Here is a 13,272-nt window from a genome sequence, read left to right as displayed (position 1 = left end):
GTGACGGTGCTGTGGACGGCTGTCACAGCTCCCCGTGGGCATCCAGTGGCTCATGTGTCACCATGCTGATCCGGAAAACACCCCGGGAAGCACAGGGCCGCACTGACCCAGGAATGCAGAAAGGTGTGGGGAGCATGAGTCAGGCCAGTCTGACCCGAGGCTCCTGCATCGCCCACTTGGCCACATGTCCAAAAGACAGCCTGACCCGTCTGTGTCCACTACCCACAGGGCAGCAGCCAAGAGAAACTGAGTTGAAATCTTGATTTCACAAAGTGCTTCCCTTCTCAAAACTGTCTGGGGTTGTGCAAGATAGAAGAGGGGAAATCTGACCTTGATGCTTATAAGCCCAGTTCGCTTCCTAGCATAGCCTTGAAGAAACCAGGATCCAGGAGACACGTCTGCCATGTCTCTGACCCACACAGGGGCTGGGCTGAGATTCCTGAGCACAGACAAATGCTGGTCATGGAACCAGTGCGCGCATGCCCAGTCTGCTCCTCTCAGCACCCCACACAGTACACCCCCAGTCTCGCAGCCACTCACCTGGTGAGCTCTTCTTGGAGTTGTGTATGGTCAGGTGGAAAGAACTTCACCACAAACTTAACAACAACATGCTTTGGCCCTGAGGAAGAAAAGAAGCAGTAGAACATTCATGGATTAGCGTTTCCAATACCATTAAAGAAAACAACCTTACAGGGTCTGTTCTACACCAGATAAGGAATCTGATCCCAAGCTGCCAGGAGTACATTTGTTGCTCAGTTACTGATGCACACATACAGTGGGGAGACACGTGTCTGTTTCAGAAATACACCCCAACAAGGGCCTTATATTGAGGTCGTAAATACATTTTCTTGATATTTGTGTCCAGGTTTTTAAAAAGCATAATTGCCTTCGAAATAGATTTAATTGCCTACTTTGTCCAAATAGTAACTTTAGATGATGTATGAAAGTGATAACTGGAAATGTAACTCTGTTATGTTTGATTAAAAAATACAGCTGTTGATGTTTTCCTCAAATATCCATCTACGTGCCAGGTGCTCTCCTGAGCTCTGGAGAGAAAATATAAACAGATGTGGCCCTGTCACCATCAGTGGAAGTCTTACATGTGTCTTAGGGACCATCGTACAGATGAGTTCAGACACAATCGGGAAGCAGATCTGGGAGGGTATAGGCAGGAACAGACCAAATGAAATAGTTTTCCTTCAGAATTAAAAAAGAAATAAATAGAATAGAAAATAATCATAATGCTCCAAGTCAGAGTTGACTTTTTAGAGCAATCTTACAATAAAGGAGCAGTTCTGCCATTTGGAATGACAACAAGTTTGCATTCTACAAAATGAAAGGTGCTACAATGACACCCATATTCTAGCAGTAGTTGATCTAAGCAGAAAACGTCCTTTGCTCTACCTCTCACTGTCGTATAAAAACAGACGTTGAAGTATAACTTCCAGGATGGCACATTCAAGTGAAGAACCCCAAAATGATACATCTTAAGGTGAAGATATTGACACTGATACAAAAAAAAGGGGGGGGGAAACTGAAGGCACAGAAATAATTGAAGCCAAGAGAAGCGGAGCTTCTTTTCCATAATCACTAAAAATTAACTGAAACCCTTGCATGTCCCTCCTGGGTCACAAAATTAGCGGTAGCAAAATTGGGGAAGATGAGGAGACATGTTATCTCCTCTCACCAAAACGTTCACAGAGAGGAATTAAGCAAAGATGACTCAGGCCCTGGACAAACCACGGGACTAAGGGCCTGAAGAAGGCAGGACTAAGGGCCACGGGACAGCTTTGCCATAGGCCAGGGACAGCAGCACCTGGGGCCGGAAGGGAGAAACATGCAGCACAGACCTGATCCCCACAGACGCTGTCCCTCCCTCTGTCTCTGGTACCCGGCAAGAGGCACCACTGACACTTTCCAGGCATCTCAGGGGGACAAGTCATCGTTTAAACATGAGTCACCTCCACCCATCACCATGGGGACTTCTCTTACCAAAGCACTTTGCCCCACCTGGGCACTGGCCAGCCACCCACCGAAAGTTTTACCAAACAATGGCCATTTCATTTTCAGCATCAATAATTGCTTAATTAATTAATTAATTGATTTTAGATTTATTTGTTTGTTTGTTTGTTTATACAAGAACCAGGGTACAGGCCAGATGCACAGGAGGGTGAGAGGATTCGTCAGAGACAGAGTGGGGAACAGAACAGGCAGACTGACAAAATACACTGCTGAGGGGAGCAGTGGGTGAGACAGGAGAGGTCTGCTGTGTCATGTGGGGCCCTTGTGGGCCGGCTGGCCAGCCAGGATCAAACCCACGCTGCAGAGGCTGCAGAGAGCTTCACAGCGCTGCGCTCAACCGCCTTCGCCAGCTGGGGAGGCCCGATTGCTTAATTTAAATGGCAGAAGAGTGACACCCACTTCAATCGCTTAAGGGCCTACAGACGCTGAGGCCCCTTTATTACATCTACATAAATTGCCACAAGTGGCCCAGAGGGGTTTCCTAATCAGACATAAAAATGATCCCTGAGGTATCCTTTGCTTCATGTTGAACTAGAGAAACTCTATTTTGCTGCAGTGAGGGGCCATTTGGGATGACTTTGACACCAGAGTTTGACCCTGAACTCGACCTCAGAGCAGAGAAAGGAGAGGGATGGTCCAATGCTGAGGCAGGATGAGAAGGAAGACAAAAAGCAAGCATTCTCTTGACTTTCTAACTCCTCTCCCAGATCCTCCTTAATCTTTTTTCCAACACAGGGTCTAAATGCAAGTCAGAGCCCTTCAGTTCTACATGCTATTCATAAACACTCAGAAACACACACACACAGTCTCTCTCTCTCTCACTCTCTCTCACGGGAACTGTATTTTTCCAGACCACAATTACATTCTGATTTGCACAGGCTCTGAGGAGGTAGGACAGAAAACCTAATGCCAATTTTTATGAATAAACGTTTCCCCTTCTCCCTTCAAAAGTGACAGCAAGACACATGGGCAGACATGATGAGCCCAATTATTCTGGGGTTTAATAGCATGCTCTGGTTGTTAATCAAAATGATATTTGATTTCTCCAGCAAGGTTTTGATTACAAATTGTTCTACGTTAAAATTGCAAAAGACAGACTGCAATAGTGTGTGGAATTAGAGGATGATGGAAAGCAATCATCGGGGTTAAAAAAAAGATTCAAAGCCCCATGCTTGATGGCACAGGGCAGGCAAAGCCTTCAAGATGAAAATGTGAGGTTTTCTATTTAAAACACACCATCTATACTTACTTCTAATCTGCTTGACAATAGGTTTTAAGAGATCCAGCCACACCTACAAAGGAAAAAAGAACAAATTAAGACATAAATTCTCAATGAAAGGGAACAAGTTATCTTGAGACTATTTGGAGCTGCTTCAAATCAAAATAGTTTTGAGTATTTGCAGTTGTCTGTTCCTTTTATTCCTCCAGAATGCCAAATCTTACGTCATCTACCACTTTTATAAAACACATCTGAATTTACTAACAGTATCTCTGAACTTCAAAATTAAAATCTTTGAGAAGGAAATGGTTAATTCAGTTAATTATTTTTCTACATTCACTTTATCATTGTTATCTGCTCAGCAAATATTAATGAATAACTGTTCATCGGACTATGAACCGAGTGAAGTATACACGCTCCATCTTGAAACAGCACCCTTAGGTGCATGTATTTACAGACCAGCACCTCTGTGAGGGAGAGGGAAAGGGAGTGAATATTGACAGAATACCACCATCAACTCTACCCTCTGAAAACAAGGCCAGAAGGATTCCTGTTTCCTGGGAGAAAAACTGGGGCATAAGTTTAGTAACTTGACCCAGGTCCCTCAGCTCAAGGGTGCAAGAGTTAGAGCTGAAATCAGATTGTCCAAAGTCAAGTCCAGACTCTTCATCCACATGCACTTCAGCATGTAAATTCAGTAGAAAATTTTCAGGGGGTGGAGGGGAGCGGAGGAAGGAACCAGCCACCCTTATTAATAAAGCACAAGTTAACATATCAACCCATTTCACAACATGCTTTTCTTCAACCTCCCCTTGAACTTGTAATCATTTAGAGAGGATTCTACTCAAGCTCATAGTTGCAGGTTTCATAGTTGTAACCAAGGTTGATGTGCTTAATATAAACAGGGTTTTATAGATAAAAAGCCAAGAATGAGGGTTTTATAGGTATACATTAAAAAGAAAAACACACCTACAGAAAACTCTGCAAAGACCAGGTAATTGATGATGAAATAAATCCATGACTAACTGGTAAGTGTTCAAAATCAGTAGTAATTTACACAACATGTACAGATTTCAATTATCAAATATTATCATCCACTAAATTTGCTTCTAGGTAAGACTGTAGGCTAGTACATGTGTGTCTGTACAAGCCAGCAAGGGTGCAGGGAAGCTGGCTCTGTCTTACTCCAGCGGTGGACGGATGAACTGGTACAGCATTTCTGGACAGTAACCAGGGAATAATTAAAACCCAAAAAGTATGTGTACTCTCGCATTCAGCAATTCAACTTTGGTAGACTCTGCATTTAAGCACACAAAAATTAATGTACAAGCAGTGTTGATCGTGGTATTTTCTTTAACAATAGTAACAAATTTTAAATAACCTACTTAAAATAAACAAGTAATAGTCTTCCGTACATCTGTATGACATTATCAGGCATGCATTAAAAATTACATTTTTTTATAGATTTATTTTATTTATGCATACAAGAACTGGAGTGTAGGCCAGAGGTCCGGGGTGGTGGGCTGAGAGGATTCACTAGAGACAAAGTGGGGATCAGAACAAGTAGAGCTACTGAAACACACTGCTGAGAGGAGCAGTGGGCGAGACAGGAGAGGTCTGCTGCGCCATGTGGGTGACCTCCCTGGCTGGGGACCAAACTTATGCTTCAGTGGCTGGTGATAGCTTGACAGCAGTGAGACTTAACCCCTGCGCCACCAGGGAGGCCCTAAAAATGGCATTTTTGATGAATATTTAAGAATGAGGTAAAAAGTGCTTGTGAAGTGAGATGATTTATTCTTCTACCTTTCTGCATTATTTGAATTATTTGTGAGCACTTGTCTCGTAAAGAAAAAACTAAATGTTTTAAACTCCTACTTATTCAAGTTAATCTTCCCCATCAACTTTTCAAATAAACAAGATTTCATAATGACATTCTCATTTCTATATTCCCCACGCCCCTCATGCTCTCTTGTTAGAGAGAATAAACAATGGCACTCAATGACCCAGGGTTATCTCCACTGCCATATTCATAAGCCCCAAACTTGAGATGAGAGTATAATCATGCAAAGTCTCAATCATCATTTGCGAAATATATTATTTCCCTTCTAAGAATCCTAAGAGATGGATAAGGAGGCAAAGTACCTCCATTCGATAAAGAAAACTGAGATTCAGAAAATAGGTTCCCAAAGATGGAACTCAAATCCTGTTCTTCAAACTCATCTGATCATTCACAAAAAATGACTGTGTTCCTAGGCTGAGCTCTAGAAGCATAATGAGGAGAAAACTTATCACGGTCCCTGTTTCATGGAGTTTCAAGTCTAACAAGGAGGACAGAGAAGAATCAAAAGCCTCCTCACAAAAGTAGAGAAGTACCTGAGACAAGTCCCAGCAGACTCAGTGTCTGCAACAAAAAGGTTTGGCCAAATCACGGAGGAATGGCAGCAGGAGGAAGCTTCCCTGAAGGGACACTGTGCGGAAGTGTGAAAGCAGGAGGAGTAAGAAGGACACGTGAGGACAGGCATGAAAACCACTTGTCTAGATACCTAAGGTGAAAGGAAACCAACATGGCGGCAGAGCAAGGAATCAGGAAGGGGCCAGGCCCCACCAAGGCCTTCTTAAGAAACTGTCTTTACCCTAGAAGCAAAGTAAGGGTTTTAAGTGTGGGACTAATTAACACTAAGATTCCCACATCGAAACAACTAGCCTGGCAGGGTGAGAATAGAGGCAAGGGCCAGAGCAAGACAGGTCGATCTATTACAATTGTCCAGGTAACAGAGGGTGGCATTTTGGACCAGAGGGCAGACATACAGTTGCAGACGGACTGGATATGGCATGTGTGGGAGGAGGTAATGACCAGAACCACATGAAACTTTCTGCCATGGGCATCTGGGTGATGTAGGTGCATTCTCAGAGACAGGAAGCACTGGAAAGAGGGCCAGCATGGAGGGAGTCTGGACAACTTGGTTTTATGAGGTGCTCTTGGATTTTATAAGGAAGAAAACATATGACAGCAGTAGGACACTCCTGGCCAGGGCTCACAGGAGAAGCCTGGGCAGAACTGCCCTGACTCCACAGAGGAAGACAGATGCAGAGTGCAGAGGGCAAAATGCATCAGCACTGAAGACAACACCACCATGGAACAGCGCGATGGACAGAAGGAGAGTAAGGAGCGAGTTACGTCACAGGAGACTGTTTTCAGAAGGAAGAATACCCAGAACTGTTGAAAGCTCAGATAAGATGGGAATTAGAGTACCTACTGGTCAGTTGGCTCAGTGATGGGTCTAAAGTGATGGGCGGTGAAGAGGTAAGAAGGATGAATGGCATTTTTGAGAATCTTGTCTCTGCAGTGGAGGCCAGAGAGTGGAGCTGAAGATGTGAAGAATCGAGGAAGGGTACTGTCTACGTGACTGTCTGTAGCAGGAACACCTGGGTGTGTTTCGAAAGGGGAGGGGTCAAGAATGAGAGTAAGAGGGCTAACTGGTGTCTAAAGGGACCGAGATGATGGAGAAGAGAACCTCAAACAGGGTGCTGGCTTGACATGGAAAGACACGCTCATCACCGGCGAGAGGAGCAGCTCTGAGAGATGAAGTGTCTTTCTGATCTCTGTGAGGAAGGTAAGAAAAATTCCTCTTCCATGCCTCCTGATCCCTCTGTAAAATCTAGAGAATTGAGGCTAATGGAGAAGATCAGAGACACTTGTGTGATGTGGGACCGCGAGTTAACTGGAAAGTTCCAGTGGGGTTCCCAGGGCTGCAAAGCACCCACTCACAAGCCTGCCATCCCGGCACCTTCAGCCTGCAAGGCTGCCTCCGCGGAACCATGACTGAGATCCTTCCCCACTGCCAACTCTGCCACGGAATCTGCCTAAACTGCAGCAAACCACTCAGGACGAAACAACGAAGCTCTGGCAATGCAGCTGCCAATTTTATCAACTGTTTTAAAACATCTCTCTTCTGTTTTTGGCATTTCTGTGGAAAGCATCAAATACAAGCATCAATCTGAGCCAACACAGCATGTGGTTTTAGAACATGGCGGTCTGGGACCATCAGATGGCCTGAATCCCTCACCCATTCAGCACAGCCTGCAGCTGCGATGCAACCGGCTGGGGTGAGAACCTGGGACAGCCGAGGACCTATCCATTTACCAGTCAGGCTGTGATTTACAGGCGAGAGGAAAGGTCTTCCACGCGCAAGATTTAAAGCACTGTAAATGAATGTGCTAGAAGGAACAAGAAGAAAGATAGGGCTGCTGCTTGCAGAGTGAAAGGACCATTGATCTATAGAGAGGGCTGCAGGGAAGGAACTTCTGAACCAGACTTGGTCACCCCAGACAAATCACATCCTCGTTTAACCCAAGCAGAACAGAACAAGTTCCAGATGCGTTAAAAGGCAACAATGGCTCCATAATCCTTCTTTTCCTACAGACAGAGCTCTGGAAGGCCACAACTGAAATAATCTATCTCTAAGCCCGCCTCACCCTTCGACCACACGCAACACCATTCTCACTAAAACCACACTTGGTCCCCAGGGCAAACCTCCACCTCCACATGGCCTCACTTAAACTGAACGGACTTGGAGAAACGGACTCTCCAGTCAGGAGAACTCAAGGAGCTTCCCTGCCGAGGTCAGAAGGCCTCTAGTGAGAGTTTCCAACGGTTGCCACAAAAAAAGGACCACAGACTGGGTGTGTGAACAGACATTTATTTCTGCCCGGTCCTGGAGGCTCGCGGAGTCACAGGCCTGGCTTATCCTGAGACCTCCCACAACCCTTCTCGTTGTGTCCTCACGTGGTGCTCTCTGGTCACACAGGCCCCTGGTGTCTCACGGGCATCTCCAAATTTCCCCTTCATAAAATGAAGCTGGTCAGACTGGATTAGGGGCCATTCTTAATAGGCTCATCTTTACTTAATCACCTCTTCAACGGCCCTGTCTTTGAATAAAGTGACACGTGAGGCGCTGGGCTTGAGGGCTTCACATGGCACCAATCTTCCACAAACTGGCTCTGGCACAGCGATCCAGCCCCATCTTCCCTCCCTCACTTACATTTCAGTTGGCTCCCCATTCTCCCTCCAACCCCTGCTATGTCCCATTTTGGAGTATGACATCCACACAGAAATCCCTGAAGAGAGAGGGAATGCCTACCTGCCCAGGCATCAAAGGCAAAGCAAGAGGAGTCTCTTCCCACGTCATTCTTTTCTTCCTTAAGCATCTTTATCCCTAACATTTTGCTGTGTGGCATTTTAGGTGGATTTTGTAGGCGACTGACATATTTGAAGTATTTTGGAAAGGGTCTTATTAAAAGAGTCAGTTACTTGACATCAGTGGGCAGAAAAGGGACTACTTATTGAGCACCTACTATGTCCCAGGCATTGGATAGGTGCTTTATACATCTCATTTAATATTCATAACAATGTGGTCATTTTTAACACAAAGAAGCCAACTTTTAAATTTACGGAAGCTGCCCAAGGTCACACACCTCGGGACTCAAAGCCCAATAGATCTGACTCCATTACTGTGCTTTTTCCCTACAACATACTAGACTTTTCTAATGGACTCAACACAAGGTCACTTTCCTCTTCTTGTTTAAAAATCAAAACTGCATACAACAAAAATATGTCATCAACTGTACTATATATAGGAACCAAATATGTTACAGAAAATTACCCAATGTTTAGAATTCACTGGGGACAAATTAGCCTTTCGGCAGGCTGATTCCTAGAGGAAATTACTTTGAATTTTTGTTTGTAGTAATTTGTTCCAATGTAAATTTTCAGGTTGAAATTAATTATCTTATTAACTTCATGTCTGGTTAGATTGAAAAGATACATTAAGTGTGCTTCTTTTTATAAACCTAGTAATTTTTTAGAGAAATGTGATTCTGGTTAAAATAGAGTAACAGGGACTGAATTTATTCACATGCAACAATGCCCCCAAAAGGGAAATATTATATAACCCGGGCCACTAAATAACGAGAAACAAGGACCCCTGAGACAAGACAGTATATCCTGCTCCCTGTGACTTCCCCTTGTGGGACGGTCCAGACTGTAGTATGGGAAGAACACAGGCAGAGCCTGGGAAAAGAAGGGGTTGGAGTGCAGAGGACGGAGGCATGAGAGCTTGTTAGGAGAGCACAGGACTCATCAGCTTTCCAGAAAGAGCATGGAGGAGAGTGGTGAGGGCTACTCTTGGCAAGTGGAATATTGAACAATGAGTGCTTATGAGGACGTACCCAAGATGGAGGGAAAAGAACCCCACAAAAGGATTAGAGGTCTTTCAGACAGGGCAAGGATTGCTCACTGTTCTCACTAGCCAGGCTGAAAGACTTCCGGATTCAAGAGCAGTGAGCACAGCATTGAAGAGTCACCCTTGGCAGTAGGGGGTAATTAACCCCAGAAGGTACACCACACCAGTTCACCCAATGCCTTAAAAGTCAGATCTGCAAGGACTAAACTGTTTTCCAAATGACTTAATTGCATCCAAGAACACTCAATAAAAGTGACAGGTATAGAAAATGACCCAACATTCAACAAGGTAATAGTCACAATGCAAAGATCACCAGGCAAGCATGACTCATCATTAGATAAAAAGGGAACCCATCTCGGACCTAGGACTGACACAGGTATTAGAGAATTGCAGAGAAGGACGTGAAGACATGGAGCTTAACTGTATTCAACTGTGTTCAAAAGGTCAAGATGTAGAAGATATTAAGAATACCCAAATTACGCTTCTAGAGATGACAACTGTATTGCGTGAGCTTTAAAAAACACACACAGACATGACGGATGAGATTATCAGTGGGTTAGTCATTGCAGAAGAAATACTATGAAGCTGAAGACCTAACAATAGAACCATCCACGCGAAGTGCAGAGAAAAGTCACCAAGACATTAACAGACCATCAGAGAACTGCAGAATAACTTCAGATAGTCTGATATTCATGTAATTGGAATCCCACAGGAGGGCAGATGGCAGGGAAAGGGAAAAGAATGGGGGGAAAGTATTGAGGAAATTTGGGGAAAATATGGTGCTAAAATTTCCTCAAATTTGATGAGAATGATAAGCCTACAGATTCATGAACCCCAATATAAGAACTGTGATAAAAACATCAAGGAAGCTCATTGTCATCAAATTGCCCAACAATATTGATAAAGAGAAACATCTTAAAATCAGCCAGGAAAAGACATTATGTACAAAAGAACAAAGATAAAGGAAGACTTTTCAACGTGCTCAAAGAAAACAAACTCATTTTAGAATTTTATGCCCAGCGACAGTGTTTCTCTGCACAAGGAGAGCTCAGCCTCCCCTCTGGCACCTGCCCATGGAAACAACCACTGTTGGCTCAAACCTGTACTGATCTCTATGTGTGACCTCACCTCTGCTGGCTTCCCAAGCGTCCACACTGCCCGTGGTTCTGCAATACCCTTCATCCGTCCTCCCCAGCATCTTTTACAAAGAGCCCCTCTTCACTTCACAAGTCCTTAGAACCCACGGAAGAGGTGAGATCAGCAGAGATGAGCAGAGATGAAGGCAACCCCTAATGCCAGTGGGGCCAGTGAACCAGACAGGTATGTCACCCCAGGTAGCCATCATTTCTGTGACCTCATGTGCCAGATATCAGGCCCACTGCCAGGGAGTAAATGTGTCCCTCCACCTTCAAAATTCATGTCAAAGCTCTCCCCCCATGATGTGGCTGTATGTGGAGATAGGGTCTTCAAAAGGTAATGAAGGTTTGAAGAAGTCAGAGAGGTGGGACCCTGATCTTAGAGGGCTGTGGTCTTATTAAAAAAAAAAATGGAAAGATGGTTCTCCCTTGATCCCCCACACCCTGTTCCCCCCCCCCTTATCATCATGTGAGGACTCAGGGAAAAGGAGGTCTCTACAAGCCAGAAAGAATCTGGTCTCTACAAGCCACCAGAACCTGACCATGCAAGTCCCTGACCTTGGACTTCCAGCCTCCAATACAGTGAGGAAATAAGTGTCTGCTGTTCAGGCTGCCTTGCTGATGGTATTTTGTTATGGCCACCCTAGCTATGACACCTATCAATGGCAAGGCTTTTTTCTTGTCATGAACAAGAATATAGAATGATCAAACCAAGCCTATCTTTTCCCTAAACTTTACAGTATTTTATTTATTTATAAGAAACCAGAATTGTTTTATTGGGTCACTGAGCAAGGCAACTTTAATAGATCAGTGACAGGCCTCATTGCTTTCCAAGCAATTGTGCAGAAATGAAATAAAACAGGTGTCCTGCTGGACTCATTCCTGTGAAGTATCTGAATTAATCCTCACGATTACCATGTAAAATAGTTTTGTATTCATCCCATGTTTTCGGATAAAGTATAAAATCAAAGACAGCCAGAATCTATCAGCTGCTAAATGACAAAGCAAATGTTTAAAAGGAGATTTATAGGCCCTAATGCAGCATTTTCCTCAACAGGGCAAGGAGATACATCTCACTCATAGCGTTTCAAGATGGGGCAGAACGAGGAACAAGCTGAGCTGTGGAGACAGCCAGCCTATGTGTAAATTCTGTAACAGTTACAAACCTGGTGTCACAGATCACTGTCAAACACCAGGCAAATTCTCTATCTGATTTTGCTCACCGTAAGACATGGATGATAAAACACCCACCGGGGAAAATTACTAGAAAGCACAGATCGGCAAATTAAGGGCCTGTGTTTAAAATAAAATAACATGAGAGGCTTGCTGCCTTTTGGGGGCTGAGTAGTATTCCATTGAGTAGTGGCCATACTACACTTTGTTTCTCCATTCAGCTGTTGATGACATTTAAGTTGCTTCTACCCTTGGCAGTTGTGAATAATACTCTATGAATAGTGGGTGTGTCCTCGCTGCTTTTCAATGCTCCTCCAGCCCCAAAGCAAAGACTGGCTTTTGTACCTGTAAGTGATTGGGGAAAAAAAAAACAAATCCTAGCTCTGTATTTCATGACAAGCAAAAGCCCGATGAAGTTCAAATATCTGTGCCCACAAAGTTTTATTAAAACGCAACCATGCTCACTTGTGTAAGACATGCACGGTCTGTGGCTGCTTTGGAGTGATGGTGGCAAAGCTGGGTGCTGCCATGGAGATGACAGTCCCTGCAAAGCCTAACATATTGATATTTACTACCTGTTTACCTTGTTTTTTGTTCTTTTCAGAAAAAGTTTGCGAACTCCTGATGTGAAGGGCAAATGAAATGCATTGAATTTAGGGCAGAGAGAGTGATCCTGAACAGAAGCTCTGGAGTTCACCCCCGCTGGTTCCTCAGTGTCTTTCTGGCCTCTTCTCAGCCTTCAGACTGCAGGTACCAATTAGCTGGTATATTAGGTACAAAGTCTTGATGCCTGAGATCAATAGTGTTTCTGCCATGGAAAGTGCCAACCATAAGAAAACCTGATTGAAAGACTTCTCTGCTCCTGAAGGGCCGTCCCCTGGGGACAGCTGTCTGGACGCAGGGATGACAGTCAGCCAAAGTGGCCAGTGCACAGCAATCAACCTCCTAATTGACAAGCCACCAGACACGTCTAGCCAAGAGGAGAGCATGATGGATCACTAATGATCACTAGTTTGTGTCTGCTCTGGGGAAACTTGTCTTATACCAAGAATCCATTCATTCTCCCCATAAGCTTTCTAAAGTCCTTCTATGAAGGATACTCTGATGGCAGTTTCCAGGACAGGAATGGTGAGGAGAGGTGGGAAGGGTGGGCTGGAATTGGAGCTGCCTGAATTCACCACCCAGAGACAGGGGTGCACAGCCTTGCATTCCAAGGACTTTGGGGATAGCTAGATGCCCATGAGTCATGAATAAATGGGCTACCCCAGTGTGACGGCCCCTTGTTTGGGCATCTTGGGACCCAGGGTCCTCCTAGTTTAACAGACAAGTGAGTAGCCTTCCAAAGAAGACTGGCAAAGGTAATGTAGGGGCACTGAAAAACAGCGAGGACACACCCACTATTCATAGAGCACTATTCACAACCACCAAGGGTGGAAGCAACTTAAATGGCATCAACAGCTGAATGGAAAGGCAAACTGTA

General features: G+C 44.5%; 1 protein-coding gene across 4 annotated transcripts in view; it reads right to left on the bottom strand.

Moving 5' to 3' along the window:
* FARP1 (FERM, ARH/RhoGEF and pleckstrin domain protein 1) overlaps window positions 1–13,272 on the bottom strand; it is a gene marked incomplete at both ends in the record, with an annotated part of 182,784 nt that overhangs the window by 63,507 nt on the left and 106,005 nt on the right. For all 4 annotated transcript variants that reach the window (XM_084234755.1, XM_084234756.1, XM_084234757.1 and 1 more), the window contains 2 exons: window positions 541–619; window positions 3,272–3,314. In XM_084234755.1, coding sequence (XP_084090881.1) covers window positions 541–619; window positions 3,272–3,314 — 122 coding nt within the window. The remainder of the gene's footprint in view (window positions 1–540; window positions 620–3,271; window positions 3,315–13,272) is intronic.

Source organism: Talpa europaea (assembly GCF_964194135.1).
Source record: "Talpa europaea genome assembly, chromosome: 6".
Classification (NCBI taxonomy): Eukaryota; Metazoa; Chordata; class Mammalia; order Eulipotyphla; family Talpidae; genus Talpa; species Talpa europaea.
The sequence above is the reverse complement of the archived record's forward strand: the minus strand, read 5'-3'. Positions and strand labels throughout refer to the sequence as shown.